Source organism: Protopterus annectens, chromosome 3.part1 (genome assembly GCF_019279795.1).
Source record: "Protopterus annectens isolate FY-2018-M chromosome 3.part1, PAN1.0, whole genome shotgun sequence".
Classification (NCBI taxonomy): Eukaryota; Metazoa; Chordata; order Ceratodontiformes; family Protopteridae; genus Protopterus; species Protopterus annectens.
The window spans coordinates 1,468,443,554-1,468,462,462 of NC_056732.1; the positions used below are offsets into that span (position 1 = coordinate 1,468,443,554).

Genomic DNA, 18,909 nt, shown 5'->3' on the forward strand with positions numbered 1-18,909 from the left:
AACAGTGTGTATATTTAAGACAAAAGTTGGAAATACATATTCAAAAAACTGTCATATATATCAGATGGGAGTAATAACTTTTATCATAATGGCTATGCTGTCTATATTATATTGGCCTTACAGGTATAGACAAAAAGAAAAGAGTATTAAATGATATTATGAAATGCAGAGTGCAAATTGTGATGCTTCAGCAGACACATTTGGAAAGAAATTATCATGCAAGTTTGATAAAGAAAGGATTTCAGGAAGGATATTCAACAGAATATCAGAGGCAGAGTAAAGTGGGAGGAATAATACTGATTTCTAAAGGAAGAGCAATAGAGATAGAAAGGAGGGAAAAGACAATAATGGTAGATATGTGATAATAAGGGGCTATTGGCAAGAGTGGATGATTCTGCTGATATGTATTTGTATTCCACAAAAAAACGCTATTATAAAGCTTAAGAAAATGTTGAGAGAAATAATCAGCTTTCAGCAGGGAATATTACTTATAGTTGGTGACTGGAACTTGATTTGCAATAGTGAGGATGTATGAGGGGCATCTAGAAAGGAACATATAACAAAAGAGGGTAGATTTCTGAAGTAATTTATGAAAATATTTCATATGGAAGATGTGAATTCAGTAGTAGGAACTCAGATGGAATTTACATATTAATCTCCAAATTACAATCATTGGGAAAAACTGGGTAGAAGTTATATTTCACAGCAACATGAGCATTTAATTGAAAGCTTTGACATGCATCTAATAACTATTTTAGTTTATTTATCGATAAAAACTAAGATAAAAATGCAAGGCAATGAAGTACAAATGAGACACTGCCACTTTCCACCTACCTCTTAAAAAGAGAGGAATTTAAGGAATAGGTTATGGAAATTATTGGATACTTATTACACAAGATAGAAATTTCTTCGGACGTGATAGCTAGTGAGTGGGATAAAATGAAAATGGAATTTAAAAATAGGGAAGAAATAAAAGTGAAAGATTAGAGTATTACAGAATTAGGGAAATCTCACAAAAAAAGAAGAGGTGCAACTGCAGATTGCTAAAGTGAAATAAGGGATTATTTGGATAATATGTATGAGTTTAAAAAAATTGCTATTAAGCAGCCATATTTAATAACAACTCCAGAGCACAAAAACTTTTAGCACAAAGACTTAGGCAACAGAAAGTAGAAAGGGTTATCACTACACTTAGGGCTTCTATAATAAGAAAAATAACCAAAGATTCTGTAGAGGTGTATGGGATATTTTACAAATGTTATGAACATTTGTATAAAGCAGAGAAATGAGGAAATGAAGAAAGAGCAAGAATGGACAGTTTTATGGAAGACTTAGTTATGCCAAGGTTAGATGTAGATGAGACTCAAATAATAGTTATGCTATGAGGAGATAAGATAAAAACTGTAATGAATAATCAATCGGCAGGAAAATCTATGGGAACAGATGATATTCCTATGAAATTTTAAAAGTTAGGAGGGAAAAAAGTAATAAAGATTTGGAAAATTTTATTTAACAGTATTTTAAATGGTAGGGAAGCACTAAAATCTTGGAAGAAAGCAGTTTTGGCTATATTACCCAAAGACAGTAAAGACCCATTAGACCCAGCTTCATAAAGACCTATTTCAATTTTAAACCATGACTATAATGTGTTTGTATCTATACTAGCTAAAGGAATGGGAAAGGTTTTCCAAAACTGATATATACTGATCACTGCGATTTTATGGTGTGGAAGCAAATATTTGACACCATTAATAGACCAATGATAATCCAGAGGGAAACAGAATGTAACAAAATATCATTGTTGGTGGTAGGTCTTGATGCAGAGAAAGCATTTGACAGAGTAAACTGGGATTTTTATGATTAGGGCTCACAAAGTATTTGCATTCCCTGATACAATAATAAGGTTAATTAGGAGGATATGCAAATGATCAGTTTCAAGACTTAAAGTGGTAGAGTCTGATAAGCTGTGTTTAAATAGAGGAACTAGGCAGGGGTGTGTGCTTTCATAGGTTCATAGTTTAGTACTAAGCTAACTGTCCTTGCGAGCCATTTTAAACCTAGCCAATTATCCCTTGTGAGATTCAAACCCTGCACCTTGTGTTTTTAAGGCAAACACCTTAGCCATTGAGCCACCCTCCCATTTTTTATTTGCTTTATATTTACAGCCATTGGCAAAGGAAAAGGGGACTCAGAAATTCAAGGATATAATTCAAAGATATAATTGTTATAGTAATCAAGAAAAGTTGGCTTTATTTGCAAATGATATTATTTGTACCTGATGAGGGCAGAAAAAGACAACTCTGTGAGACAATTTCATATAGCTTTGGATATAAGATTAATGAAGATAAAACAAATGCTGTAGATGTAATAATGTGCCCAAATTGGTTTAGCAGTACCCATATTAATGGGGGTCAAGATAAGATGAAATATTTAGGAGTATGAATTAAAATGGCTTCTGTTATACCAGATATGGATAGGTGGGAAGAGACTAAACAAGAAATAATACAAAAACTGAGAAAATCGAAGCTCTTGTTTATGGATAGGAATAGAAAAATACAAGCAGTAAAAATGTTTTAAACTCCTTTAGTTTTTGTTTATGATTCAGGCATATTTTTATCAACCATAGAAGAATTTGTGGACAATAATTCCTAAAGAGTTGAAGGAATTTATCCAGGAGGGGAAGAGGGCAAGAACTCTAAGAGGGTTAAGTTGAGCCTTCCAATAGATCAAAGTGGTGTAGGGTTATCTGATTTGAAGGTATTTTAGAGCTACGCAGTTCTGGATCATATACATCACACAAGCAGAAGATTATAATTCAGAGTAGAAAGGGATGATGATGAAGGGTGTAGCAGGAGAGGGAAGTCAAGAAATAAGGAGAAAGTGGAATTTTGGATGCAGATCCTTCAGGAGAATAATAACAAGCATACAGAACATAACATTAAAACAAAGCAGAAAGTATTCTAAGAACTAAAACAACATGAGCATGGAGAAAGGAGATTTGTCCAATAGGGATGACTGCAAGTAGGGGGTATAGAAAATAGGCAAGAGGGGGCTGGAGTTTACTGGGGAAAATTGGCAAAGCAACCAAGTTATCGGAAACAAATAACTAGAGAGAGAAAGAAAGGCAATAGAGTAGGATGACACCAAGAAGATGTTTGGACTGCAGGCTACAAGGGATTAATATCAGAGTATAGGCAAAACAAGACAGTAGAATCCTAAATGAAAGATCTGCTCTGGAAATTTTTTTAGCTGAATCTAGGACAGAAGCTTCTGTTAAAAAGGGATAGTGAGTAGGGTATGTGATGGCAGTGCCCTGGCCCAGCAATCAAGGAGCTTCAACCTTCACCACTAACACCTGGGAGGGTATCTCATATAAGAGGAAAGGATAACAAATACACACAGTAAAGTACAATTTCCCTTAAGGGCACACAGAGATCACAGTCAGTCTGGGGCTGGTTGCTCCCTTGCTCCCCAGGTCCCCAATAATACTCCCCACTGGCACAGCTATAGGACCCAGATCTCAGCCTAGCTGGCAATCTAACCTCCAGTGCCATCTCTGTCCCACCAGTGCTTCGTGTCCCTGCCCAGGTATCTGACACACCACACACACTTTGAGATAAGTATTTATACAACTTCACAGACACTCCTGGGAAAGGCTGACACAGATTCGCCAGCTGTGCCGCTTTACCCAGACTATATGGTAGTAATTTCTGCCACCAACAACTAATACTTATCAGCTACCCAAAGGCCCTTAAAAGGGTGTCCAATTATTAGGGTGTGCAATATTATTATCCAGTTGGTAACGTGACTAATCAGTGTAAGGCTTATTAGAGTGGCCTTGTACAATAAACTCTATAAATATGCAATGTACTCTAGAGCTTACTTATCTCTACACAAACCATCCACAGGTAAAGGGTTTTAAAATATTTAATAATAAATAATTAAAAACACAAGACAATACTACTACACCACAGTGATATCTAAGAGTTCAGAGATTACACAGAAACTTAAAACAATACAATAGGAAAGTTCTGATATAACAGAAAACACTTAGTCTAATTTTCTTCTACGTTCCTCGCTATTACTACAAGAAAACATACTTCTAAGATACTACTTATATAAAAAGAGCATAAGGCAGTGCTGAGAGATGGATATCAAGATCAAAATGCTTACAGTCTCTTTCTTAACAATAGTTTTTAAAATCACTAACACATTTCTGCTGGGCCCTCCCAGATTAGATCATTTTGACACTTAAGTTTTCCCAGTATACACATTACATCATTTTGACACTTAGTCTGGAGTTCTCAGGCCAAATGGCTACATTATTTAACAGTCTAACACCTGCTCAGGAAACTACAACAAAAAAATACATTTCACATGTAAACTAATAATTACTCCTTAAGTTAAGACAATAGAAATAATGTGTTCAGTTAGCCTCTTTGGCACCACTATTTAGATCAAAAGGTTATACAAGACATAATTTTAACTTCAAAAGAACAGATGAAATGCTTGGCTTAGTTTTCCTTACAGCAGATAGCAATGTTGCTACAATCTTGAAGTTCACATTTTACAGTGTTTTCTTTCATTTAAGAACACAAGCCTGTATTTTGCATTTATATTTACAAATGATAGAATAATGTATCAAATTCTATTTGACAAGGCTGGCAGCCTTTGCCCATATTTCCCCAATCTTCACATCTCTCTCACTGGAGAACTCAAGCTAGTTTTTCAAGTGACCCTTGAGAAACACTGCTTGAGAGGGTTATGTCTATCTGAGGTTACCTCACCCAATTCCCTGTCTTGAGAGCCCATCTGCATTGGCATTGCTACTCCCACTGTGGTGCTGCACTGACATATCATATGCTTGCAACCCCATGCTCCATCTTAGCAACTTGGCATTTTGCTGGCTGGCTCTGTTTAACCATGTTAGGGGGCTGTGATCTGTCATTACAGTGAATTTTATTCCATACAGATAAGGCTGAAGTTTCTGCAGTACCCACACTATGGGTAGACATTCCTTTTCTACGTCTGCTTAGCATTCCTCCCTGGGTTGGACCCTATGACTGAGATAAACCACTGGGTGCTCTTCCCCCTCTGAAGAAATCTGGCTAAGTACAGCCCCCACCCCATGTTTTGAAGCATCCATCTGAACAACAAATTCTTTGCTGTAATCTGGACTGGCTAACACAGGGGGTCTTCCCAAAGCTTCTTTAAGCTTCTGAAATGCCTGCTCACATGCTGGGGTCCAAACTACCTTATCTGGCCTGTTCTTCCTTGCCAGGTCTGTGAGGGGAGCAGCCATGGTACTATAACTGGAGATGAACTTTCTGTAGTACCCTGCTGTCCCTAAGAATGCCCTCACGCGCTTTTTGGTAACAGGTGCAGGCCATGCCTGAATAGCTTCCACTTTGTCAGGTTCTGGCCTTATCTTACAACTCCCCACTCTATGTCCTAGGTAGAAGACCTCTACCATACCCATCTGACATTTCCTTGACTTAATGGTCAACCCTGCCCTCTGTAGTCTGCCCAGTGCCTCCTTGACATGCTGAAGGTGCTTTGGCCAGGAATAGCTGTAGATGGCAATATCATCTAGGTAAGCAAGGGCAAACCCTCCTGATCCTGTTAGGATATTATCCACCAGCCTCTGGAAAGTCGCTGGGGCATTCTTCATCCCAAAGGGCATCTTTGTGAACTCATACAAGCCAAAAGGAGTCACAAAGTCTGACATCTCTCTAACACTGGTAGTCAAGGGCATCTGCCAGTAACCCTTGGTAAAATAAATGGTTGTAAAATACTTAGCCCTCCCCAGCTGCTCTAGGGCCTCAACTGTCCTAGCATGGGGTAAGCATCTGCCTCTGTGTGACTATTTAAATTCCTGTAATTCACACAGAACCTGGTGCTGCCATCTTTCTTTGGCCCCAACACCACTGGCGAGGCCCACGGACTGTTGGACCCTTGAATCACCCCTAGTTCCAACATATCCTGTACCTCTTCCCTCAGAGTCTGTCTGACACCCTCAGGCACCCTATAAGGGGTTTGCCTAATAGGCCTTTGGGGTCCTGTATCCACCGGGTGCTGCACCAGGTGGGTGCACCCTGGTTTTCCAATGAACATGTCCCCAAATTCCTGCAACACTGCTCGGATTTCTCAAACCTGGGTAGGAGATAGCTGCTGCGACATTGCTACCCCTTCCACCTAGGTGTCAGCCTGAACATCACTGAGGAGATCAGTCCCCAGATCTCCCTCTGACTCCACCTGCAATCCACTGCAAATGCTCAGCACAAAGGCCTCCCTATCATGGTAAGATTTCATCATGTTAACATGGTACAATTTGTGCCCTGCCATCTGCCTAGCACTTCCACCATGTAGTTAACATCACTTGCCTTTCTTACCACCTTGTAGGGTCCCTCCCAAGCTGCTTACAGCTTGTTGTGTCTGACAGGAATGAGAACCATTACTTGCTGCCCCACAGCATACTCTCTAGCTCGAGCATTCCTGTCATACCACACTTTTTTTGTTGTTGGGCTTCTGCCAGGTTCTCCTTGGCCAAGCCCATGAGTTCCCTGAGCCTTGTCCTGAGGTTTAGGAAATATGCCACAACAGACTCCTTGTGAGACTCACACTCACCTTCCCACTCATCTCGAATTAAATCTAGAAATCCCCTCACTCTATGCCCATACAGCAACTCAAATTGTGAAAAACCTGTGGATTCCTGGGGAACCTCTTTGTAAGAAACAACAGATGGGGCAAATATTTGTCCCACTCCCTCTTAAACTGATCTGCAAATGCCCATAGCATGGACTTGAATGTAGAATTTAACCTCTCAACAAGACCATTAATGTGGGGATGGTAGGGGGTGGTCTTCATGTGCTTCACCCCACAGGACTTCCACAGGTAAGCCAGCAGGTCTGACATGAAATTGGCACCTCGGTCAGTCAGTATTTCTTTTGGGAAACCCACCCTGCTGAAAATCTCTAACAAAGCAGTTGCCACCTTCTCTGGCAGCCTTTGCCCATCTTTCACCAATCTTCACAGGGTATATAAAATATTGTATGATAAATATAAGCATCAGTCTGAAGAGGTTAGAAAAGATTGGGAATAAAGACTAGAGAAGCAATTTACAAAGAAAGAATGGGGAACATATGTATAGCTCCCAAGTATGCAACAAAGTTAAGGATTTTTTCTTGGAAATATTTGCATAGGTATTTTTATTTCCCAAGCAGACTTCAAAGAATTTTTCATAAGGTCGATAGCAAATGCAACAATGCAAAAAAGTCTAAAAGGTTTACAGTTTTTACTTGGAAGTGTTTACATAGGTATTTTTATATCCCAAGCAAACGTCAAAGAATTTTTCCTAAGGTACATAGCAAATGTTGTCGGCATGATGGGGAAGAAAGAGGGAACAAGAAACATATATCTTGGGAGTGTGATGAGTTGGCAGATTTTAAAATTTTCCTACTGAGTACTCTGTCAGAAATATAGGGAGAGCAAATGGCTGTAAATAAAGAAATTATTCTTTTGAGGTGAGATACAGGATATGAATTGCCTAGATATAGTAAAGCCTTGTTACGTTTCATTCTGTTGGGTTCCAAAAATCAATTACTAGAAAGTAGAAATCAATGTCTAAACCAACTGTATTTAAATACTAAATATTATAAAAGAGATAAAAGAACTGGAACACTGGAACTGGGATTTTTAGAAAAGGGAAGGAGCAAATTATATAGAAATACATGGAAACTGTGAGAACAATACACACCAAATAATCTTCAGGAGGAGGAGGAGAAGTGGGTTTTAAGGCAAGATAAAAATTGAGCAGTTTATGTAATGTTTGACTGGTGATAATTATAAAGAAAAAATGACATGGCTAGTCTGCATAGGGGGTAAAACCTGTTTTTCCTTGCTTGTTTATGTACCACATAAATTAGTATTGCCTGTACAAGTTGAAGTGGTCCTGGGGACTAAATGTGATACAGAGAATTGAATCCCTTGATGAGAATAAGTATCTCTTTTACATTTATGTGTTTGTGTCTTACCTTGTTGTCCCAGATACCTTGCATCTTTATCCCCTTGACTTGACACTGTTTCGCAAGCAAAGTCAAAGGCATCTGTGGTGACTGAGTGCTTTGGATCAGAAGGGAAGAAGAGGAGATTTGGATTCAGGGCACTTGATGTCTGCATTAAGTGATTTTTCTTCTGACAAATCCCAGAACTGGAATCTGAAAAGACAATGAGTGTTTGTGCTGGAACCAAAGAGATTTCAGATACCACTGTAACCTTCTCATGTGGAGTCTTACCAGAGGTATCATGAGAATCATAGATGCCATGAAAACCAGAATCCTGAGGTATTCACTCACAGTGACCAAAGTCTGAGTGAAATACCCCTGAAATAGATCGAAATATAAATATTTTTCTCCTGTGGAAGAAAAGCTCTTTGTACTGAGGTCTCGAGCCAAACCAGGAACACAATCCTGCATGACGGAGTAAAAAAAAATGACTTTCAAATGTTCTTATGGAATTTCAGCCTGTATAGGAGACCTCTCACACAAGTGAAATATTCCAGACACTTTAAAAAAAATCTGCAAAGAGCAAGTAAGTCGTATAAATATGGAAAAATGTGGATACCCTGTAGCCTGCAATGGGCTATAACAGGAGCTAGACTATTTATGAACAGTCTTGGAGCAGTGGATAGGCCGAAGCATAAGACAGAGAACTAATAATGTGTTCCAGACACAAAAAAATCAGCGTCTGATGTCTGAATGAATAGAAATGTGATGATAAACATGTTTTAAGATTGCCAAAAACAACTAAAATGAGGGGTAAAGAGGTACTAGGTTGTGAAGTGAAAGCATTTTGAACATGGGCACTATCATATACTGGTGCAAAAAAAAAGGGTCTACAACTGGCCTCCAGGCATTTCCTTTCTTCGGCACCAAAAAAAAAAAATATTGAATAAAAACATTTTCCCAACTTGGAAGAAGGATCCCACCGTAATGCAGAAGGAAACAGAGGGGTATGGTTCTGTGAATGTGGAATACTTTTATGTAAAGGAGGAATTTCTTCCTACTGCTATCTGTAACCTTGATTAATAAGTCTCAGAATCATTTTGTCTGAAACAATCTGTTGCCAAAGAGAGAAGTAACGATTCAGACTTTCTAGATGGGATAAGGAATTGCCATGGAGAATTCAGGGACAATGTCCCTTATATAGTCATTCTGACTTTAATTGTCTTTTGTTCTGAGAGGATCTTGCTCTATTTTAAACATTTTGCCATTGTTTTTTTACTGCCTGTTTACCAACATTTTTCTGAGACTGTTTATTTCATTTCTTGGCAGAAAATCTCTTGATAATGTTGCAGAAGGAGGGCTGAAAAATCTGAGAAATTCCCTGTATCAGCTCATAGGTTCATAAGTTCATAGGATGGTATTAGGCTATCAGCCCTAAGGCCTATACAAGCCTAGCCATAACAATTCCCTGGCTATTTCTTCCCACACTATTTACTTCCTTGGACCCCTGTCTAGCAGGGTGACTGATGTGATCCCCGGGGTGAATTTCCTTTCTCCCATCCAATCGTCAAGGTTTCTTTTGAAGAGGGCCAGAGTCCCTTAGTGTTGGCCTGTACCTTAGAGAAGTAGATGTCAAACAAAAGTGGTCCCAGGACTGAACCCTGAATCCACTTATCTGGAGCTGGATTTTGAGTCAGCTACTTTACAGTGTGGGTTCTGTCAGTAAGCCAGTTGGCAACCCATAGAGTGATGTAGGGATTAATGCTCAGCTTAGTAAGTTTATCTACAATTCCAGATTGGGGGATGGTGTCAAAGGCCTTGGCGAGGTACAGATAGGCTGTGTGGACCAAATTACCCTCGTCCACAGCTCTGGAGACTGATTCAAAGAAGTCAGTCAGGTTCAGGAGACAAGATCAGCCCTTCACGAACCCAAACTGGGTGGGGTCCATTGTTTGAAGGCTGCCAGTGGCTTTGTTTATAAATTCCATGATAATACGTTCCATGGTCTTGCATCAGACTGATGGGCAGTAGTTCCCAGGATCCAAGGTGGATCCCCCATTGTGGAGTGGGATAACTGTAGCTGTGCGACACTCAGTGGACATGAAGCCTCAGGTCAGATTATGATTAAACATGACACTTAGGTGATGTGCCAGTTCATTTTGTAATTCATGTAGTACACAGCCCGGGATGTCATCTGGTCCCATGGATGCTGTATTCTTAGCATTGAAAAGTGTGTGTTTTACCTGTGTGGCCATTATTACAGAATTTGGCAATCTTCCAGTATTGAGATGGGCCATTTAGGGGGTGAGAGGGGGGTGAAGTTGGCACTGAATCGATCTGCCAGGATACTGGCAATATCCTTGGGATCAGTATATTTAATGCCATTCTGTTGTAGCTCAGAGCAGATCTGAGCATTGCCATTTAGATTCTTGACATAGTTATAGAATGCCTTGTGGTTGTCTTTGGAATCTCTGGCAATTTTATTTTCGTAACTAGCTTTGGATGATTTTATGAGGAATCTTGGCTTCTTACTGAGGCTGGTAAGGGAGTTTTTTGCATCCTAGGATTTTCCTCTTTTCTGCAACAGTTTATTCCTTTTGTTGTAAAGTTTGTTTATGGCAGGGGACCACCAGATTGGCTTCCTTTTTTTGGAGGAGAGAATCTTGGTTCTATTTGTGATGGCACAATTCATGCATGAGTTGATGTGCTCGTATAGTGCCCTAGTGTAGGACTCAGCAGTCTAACTTTCAGTTCCCGTCTGCATGGGTGTCATGACTGATTTGAGTAGCATGACGTTGGCTTTGGAAAAGTTTTTTATGGAGGTTTCCTTACTGTGGGGTGGGGGTGGGATGTGGATGTTAAGGGTGATTAGCTTATGGTCTGACCTGACCAATGAGAGAGTGACCACAGGTGTGGAGCATCGATTTCCCATGCTGGTAATGACCAGGTCTAGGATATTGGAGCCCCTGGTGGGACTATGGATTAGTTGATCCAGGGAATTGGAATTTATGAATTTCAAGAACCATTGGACAAAGGTGTTGGTACATGAGGAGTTTTCCCAGTTAATGGCATGGTAGTTGAAATCACCCAGCATTAGGGTGTTTGGTTGTATCTTAATATTTTCCAGTATGCTTAGAAAGGTGTAGTGAGAATCTTGGGGCATGGCGGGGGATCTGCAGCAAGCTACAGTTTGGATTGCAGTCTTACCTAGTGTTAGTTGCACCTGGAGAATTTCAGATGCATTGTGTTGGGCAACTAGCCTGGTGGTGAGAATATCCTTGGTGAATATGGACACTCCTCCACCTTTAGTGTTTTAATCCTGGTTTGCGGGCCAAAAAGTGTGGTTAGGAGTTGTAGCCTGGTATTGCAGGGGTGCTCTCTGGATCCTTGAACTAGGTCTCATTTACTGCACAAATATTGATGTTCTCCATTTTTAGGAGTTCCTTGAGAGAGTGCATTTTGAAGTTTAGACTTCTAGCATTGAGTAGCATTACCTTCAGATTTTGCATGCTTGTACCTGTTACAGTGGTGGTTTTGTCCTTTGAACTTTGCCTAAAAAAGGCACTTTAGGGGTGGCAAGAGCCTTAGCCAGTAACCTGAATCCCAGGGGTGACAGGTGCCGACCATCTCTGGCAAAACATCATGGTCTGTCGATCATGTCGTCCCAGGCAGACAGATACTGGATCCCCTTTGAATGACACCAGAAGCTTAGCCAGTTGTTGAAGTCAATCATTTTGTCCTTATATTGTATCATTCTGGGTGAAGGCAGGATGCTACTCAGAGCTAGGGTCATACCTGCCTGGGCCACATGATCTGACAGCTCTTTCATGTCTCTTTTCATGTAGTCCAGGGAGGTATGTCTCAAGTCATTCATTGGACAATGACAGAGTCATATCTGTACTTGTTGTGGAGTGACTTGAGTGCATGCATTAGGTGGTGGATCCTGGCACCTGACAGGCAGCTGACTGCAATTTTCTCCTTGTTCAGCCTGGTGAGTGGAACATCAGTGTGCCTGACTATAGAGTCACCTATGACTAAAGTGTTGGGTACGTTGTCTTGCCTTAGGGGATTTTGCAGGGTGGCACTTTGGTGTTGTGAACTATATGACACTTTGGTTGTGATTGGTATTTGTTTGCGTTTCAGCTTTGGAGGCCCTTGTTGCTTGGGCAGGTTACAGTTAAGGGCCTCCGCATATGTGGATTTAGTGTTGCTATGTGTGGGTGTTGGTGGTGTGGGTTTAGAAGGGCTATGTGTTGCCTGAGGTGTAGTGCGGGTGTTAACCTTCTCCTCTTGACTGTCTAGTACAATCTTGGGTGGAGAGAGCTTTGCTTCCAGTTTCGCTATGTAAGTGGATCTCTCACAGGTTGTAATCTTGGGTGGTAGGAGGAAAGGGTTGTCTGTGTACATGAGGCAATTGCTGCTTTGTCCCAGTATGCCCAGATTCACCAGGTGGTCAGTAGAAATCACCAGTGGTGGTAGCTAAAATGGATTAAAAAGATCTTACAGCACTTATCAAAAAGTGTAAGGGGCATTATTGTGGGGCTGATGATATGGTCTGATGGACAAGACATCTCACTTAAGATCAGGTATGATACATTTGTGTTCTACCACAATCATAATGAAAGATAAGTACCTGTCTGGCAGGTAGCACAGAGAATTAAACTGATGAACTTAGTGCTGTAGGGGATTTTTTTTTTTACTTAAACTTGGTACTTTGTAATGTAATCTAGCCTGCTGATAACGTATCAGCAAAGAATGCCATCAAGGGCATTAGTACCAGCTTCTTATTGGGACCAGTGAGGTCCTTTTGTGCTGTAGGGTATGTTTTAATTAAATGTGATACCTTTACTTTAACGTAGCCTGCTGTAAAGCAATCAGGAGAAGGGTGCCAACAAGGGCGTTTGTACCAGTTTCTTCTTGGAGCTAGTGAGATCCGTTTCTTTGTGGTGTAAGGTATTCGTAATTTAGCTTGGTAATTTTAAATTAACTTAGCCTGTTGTAACAGGTAACAGCAAGTGTGTGGAGACTACAGTTTTCCCTAACGGCATCATATTCAATGTTATAGCTACCTATGCTAGCCTAAGTGCGAAAGGGCTATTATCATACTTTTTGTATAGCGTTCTCCCTAATTATTAGGTTTAGACATACCATATGGGCAGAACAAGGGTTTACACTAAAATATAACTGCTTTTGTTAGACTTGTATGGCCAAATGGGCAATATTGTATTCACACTACAAAATAACAACTGTTTTGCCTTGTATAGCCAATATTTTTCCATCAAGCCAGTATCCACACTCATGCAGTAATTTTATACTTGCACTGTTTTTGGTTACTGTCATATATTGCAAAAGCACTGTATTTTAGACATATCAATGCAATTAATGCTCTGCTGTCTATGTTTATTTGTGATTAAATTTCTGCCTAATGAAATCAAGCCCTTTCTCCCTAAATGGACTAGGGCACTTTAATATGCTTGAACTGTGGTGTATATGTAGATTGTATTGAGCTTATACTGCCTACCTTGCTTTGCTCAATTGGGCTTAGCCTACTGCTTTACTACAGCTACCTCTCTAAACGTACCTACCCTCCAAATTCTACCTCTATCTACACCTATCCCTCCCTGAACCTAACCTACTTTCTGCCCTATCCCACCACCTTTTTCCCATATCAGTTCCATTGACCTAACTCACTTCTCTCTCTCTCTCTCTCTCTCTCTCTCTTTTACAGTACGCTGTTCCAGGTGCTCCCTCCCTGCTACTAGGGTATTAAGAATATCTCCAGCCAAATCCAGAAGACACCCTGATATTTTGTCTGCCAGCCAGGCTTCATAAAAATAACTACTTCTGTGAGGACTTTCCCACAAAAGACTTTGAATGTATGTAGCCTACAACTAATAACTTGTGAACTAATTATCAATACCCATATGTACTAGCTGCCCTTCCGTGTGTGTGTTTATCAGCAGCCTACCGCAGACCCCTTGCCTCTCTACCCCCTCCGGTATGACTTAACCCTAGAATACAGTACTAGATAGAGGGATTGCTTATCTCTACTTTGCACTATCTTTTTGCCACTAGGTGGCAGCATTTTACCAGTTAAAGATAGGAACAACATTTATCTCCAGGCTTTGTTCCCCCTTTTTTAAACAAAAGCTGGTATATATCTATATCTCATACTCCCCATTCCTACAAAACACTAAACAATACTTTCCCTTACAATTTGAGTTCAACTTACCTGCTTGCCCCGATCTTGTCTTGCAGTTACTGATACTTTCCTGCTGTAATCAGTTCTCTTGCTCTAGCCTGCTCCGTTTGCCCTTCAGGCTCACTCCGCTCCCCTATCCTACCCCCATTCTCACCCACCCCGACATAATTTCCTTTATACTAAACCCTTCCTCACCACACCCCTACAAGCCCACCCAAATATTCCCTGCCCCACCCATCCCCTCACCACTATCCTCCTCAAACTCCACCCTCCTCCTCCTAATTTACTCTCTACTCAGTATACCTCAAACCCTACCCCTCTCCCTCATCCTGCCTCTAACATCTACCTCAAACAACTACTCCTTGTATATCCCTCTTCTCACACTAGTACCTCTTACCTAATCTACAACCCACTATGCTATTCCACTCCCTTCTTCTGACACTACTAGCTACCTCTACGCTTAGAATTTTATACAACCTCACCTCCTACACCTTTCCCCTTGAACCCTTCTCTCACCCACTCACTTCTACTTGTCCACCCACCTTCACGCAACTACCTCAATCATTCCTAAACTTAGTGCCCTGCACTGGTTGCATTACCTTAAATCCACACATAAAACACAGTTCAAGCAAAACAACTCACAATAAAGGAAAACCCAAGTGCCTCATACTCCTTGTTCCCAAACCTCACACAATTCCTTTTCTCCCCTCTCTCTTGCTGTCAGGTGACATACACCCCAACCCTGGCCCAGCTCAACCTGCTTCTTCAGTTTCTACCCTCAATCATGCCACCACCCCTAACCATAATATCCCATCAAAACACATATCCTTTTACACTATCAACCTGAGAAGCATGGTAAATAAAATTACTGACTTCCATTCCTGGATCTCACACCACTCTCCAGATATAATAACCCTTAGTGAGACTTGGTTAAAACCTCACATCCCCGATAGGAACATACTCCCTCCTGGTTATAACATCCTTCGACTAGAAAGAACAAAAAGAAAAGGAGGTGGTGTTGCAATCCTGTACAGAGATAACCGCATACTTACTCCGATACCCCCCCCCCAATTCCCCTGCTGAACTCCTTCTGGCAAACTGCAGAATAAACCCCCACAACTCTCTATACATAGCTGCCCTCTACATCCCACCCGGTGACAACCTGACTGTACTTGAAAATTTACTTTCCACACTCGCCTCAGACCTCCACAATGAGACTATTATAATGGGAGATGTCAATATCAACTGGTCTACAGTCACAAACATATCCCCCACTACCTTCATAAACCTACATGGTTTCTCCCAGTTAGTCACAACTCCAACCTACATCACCAAATTCGACACCCACTCCTCCATACTTGATTGGATTCTTGTATCCCATCCTCACAAATATCACTTTCCTAAAACCCTTCCCGATACCCTTAGTGATCACTCTCCTACTAAAGTCCTCCACTTTATCCAAGACATACTCAAACCCCACATATTTAAAACCTGCTGTAAGGTAAAAAACTTTGACCCAAACAAACTCAACTATCAGCTCTCCCTTATTGACTGAACCTTTCTCAAACATTTACCTCTTGAGGAAACAGTCATGGGATTTAACAACAAATTCTTCAGCATTTCAAACATAAGATCAGGATTAAATCCACTATGTCTCCCTGGCTTACTCCCTCCAATCTTTCACTAATGGAACAGAGAGACACTCAATGGAAACTCTGGATCAAAACCAAACTGCCCATGCACCTACAACAATACGGACAACTTCATAACCAGGCTACGAAATCAAATAAAGATGACAAAAAACCCTAAATAACACCTTTACAACCCCAAAAATTCTGGCATACTATAAACAATATCCTACATCCAGGAAACCCATCCACCCCCCACCCAATCCCCACACTTACTCCTCTCCAAACTGCTACTAACTTCAACTCTTACTTCACAGAGTCCATTAGCAAACTTATGAACCACTCCAACACCAACACCACCCCTCCTGCCTCCCCCCTAATCACCCTAACCCCTCACCGACTTTCAACCTACAAACAGTATCTACCTCTTACATAAAATCACTGCTCCTTAAGCTCAAATCTTGCTCTCCCTCCATAGATGGTCTCTCTCCACTTTTTCTAAAACTAGCTGCTAACTCTATAGCCCTACCCATCACTATCCTCATAAACAGATCTATTACTGAAGCTACAGTCCCAGTCATCTGGAAAAAGTTTTACACTATACATATCCACAAGGGAGGTAACTCCACTGAACTTACTTACTACAAGCCTATCGCAATACTATCTCCCCTATCCAGGATCCTGGAAAAATGTGCACACAAAAAAATTCTCCAGCACCTCATCCAAGACAACTTAATTACTCCCACCCAATGTCCTGGCCATAGCACTTCTACAGCTCTCATCTCTTTCATAAATATTATTGCTCAAGCTAGGGAACAAAATAAACTTGCATCTTGTCTCTTTCTTGACCTATCAAAAGCATTTTAAACTGTCCACCACCCATTACTCTTAGAGAAACTCTCCCACCTAAACCTATCCTCTGCCACTATCTCCTGGTTCGCTAGTTTTCTTAGTAACAGCTCCCAGTCCATCAAATGGGACTTAGCTATCTCCCCAGAACTTCCAGTACTGATGGGAGTTCCCCAAGGATCAATCCTAGGACCACTGCTTTTCAACATTTTAATCAATCAGTTATCTAGCTCTACTCATCACTCATCCCTAATGCAATATGCTGATGACTCCACAGCCATCACTATTGCATTCACACTTCCCTTACTCCAGTCTAAAACTCAGGAATCCTTATTGTCTGTCGAGACCTGGCTCAACCAAAACCATCTAATCCTAAACCCAAAAAAGACCAAACTCCTTTTTTCTTCCAAAAACAATGACCCACCTGAAACCAAACTTCTCCATCTCCTCTCACAACAATACACCCATTATGGTGGATAATCACACTAAACTACTTGGGGTCATCATTAACAACCAGCTAAAATTTGACCAGCATGTACTTAACAACATCAAGAAAACCCACCAAAAACTTGGCCTTCTTTAGAGAAACAAAACCTTTCTCTAAGCAAAAATTGCTCTATCACATGCCTACCTTCTTCCAACCCTTCTCTGTGGCTCTCAGATTCTCACCAACCTGCAGACCTCTTATGAACAAACTTGAATCCACCTTTAACAAAGTAGCAAAATGTGCCGCTGAACTTCCTTACTCCTCTCACCACTGTCTTTCTCTACAAAAACTGAAATGGTTAGAGCTTCCTCACAACCTTACTCTCTCCCAGCTCCAAATAATCCATTCCAGTCTATACCAGCCCACATTCTGCCCTGCAATATCACCGATCATTTCATCATACACCCCAACTAGGTCACTCCGGAGCTCTGACAACACTTTGACCATGACCAAACCCAAACTCAACATAAGCAAAAACCTGTACAGCTATTACCCCGCCAAACACTGGAATAAACTCCCACTAGACATACATAACACTCATCCAAACTTCCATTCAAAAAAACTGTAAGAAATCACCTTAGCTTAAATAAACTCTGCCTCTGTTCTCAGCCCCTCAACTAACCCACATCTCCAGCCCAATCTCTCACTTCTTTTTCTCCTACTAGTACCTAACACTACCTCCTTCCAAACTCACCTTCCCTTCTTCCCCACTAAACCCTTTCCCTACTCCTACCCCTAACTGTCCTTTACTATATCTATCTCCTCACCAGTAAAATGGTCAACAACTACTGTTGCACTCTTATCTCTCCCTCACTGCTACCAAATTACTCTTTACTAGCTTCCTCTCTCTCTACTTTAAAGACAATCTCTCCTGGACTACCTGCCTTATATACATTGCTAGCCAACAATGTATATAATCTGTAATCAGTATTATCATTGTATACTTGTTTTACATTGTTAGGTTTTTTTTTTGTGTGTGTGTATTAGCAAATGTTTTTATTCTTGTAACTTGCATATATTTTGTAACTCTGGAGCTTTTCTCCCCGGGTCTCCACTGAAAAAGGGCCTCGGACCAACCCGTCAACAAATGTCAAATAAATAAAATAAAATAAACTGTTAATGGCTGCTTCCCATAGTCTAGGGGTTGCTTTCCTCAGCTTTCATTTGCCTGCTGGGTGACTCAGTAAATCACTTATGCAGACAGTGCTCTGGGGCAGCTGGGAAATTTCACTAGGCTTCTCAATAGTTTCCTGGATCACATGTCTAGTAATTACTTATGAACTATGTACACTACAGAACAATATATCACACACAAGGCCATGATGATGCCACAGTTTGCTTTATGGATCAGCTACAAATTTTGGCCCTAAAGTTCTCTTCAGGGGTTCACACAGGCACTCAGGCAGGTTGCCAGCATATAATAATGTCTTAATTATCTCTTCATAAAGAAGTATGGATTCCTTCTCACTAATGTGCACTTGGTTTACATTGTCTTGCTCAGCATACAAGTTTTATGTATATGGGAAGCTTCAAGTAAGGCCAATAAAATGCCTATATGTAAAAATCTACCGATGAAAATAAACAATTTTGTAAATGCCATAAATCCAAAGATAACAGTAATACGTCTGCATACATTCTAACTGAATGACATGGGTGGCAACAATATACTACAGATTATATAGTGTCTGATGGATACAATAAAGAAATCTATGGATAATTCCTATGAAACAATTGTAGTTC

The 18,909-nt window shown here is 40.6% G+C and overlaps 1 protein-coding gene across 1 annotated transcript in view; it reads right to left on the bottom strand.

The window, feature by feature from the left end:
• LOC122797794 (cubilin-like) overlaps positions 1 to 18,909 on the bottom strand; it is a 2,156,354-nt gene that overhangs the window by 2,044,597 nt on the left and 92,848 nt on the right. The window contains 1 exon segment of the mRNA XM_044066315.1: positions 8,034 to 8,216. Coding sequence (XP_043922250.1) covers positions 8,034 to 8,216 — 183 coding nt within the window.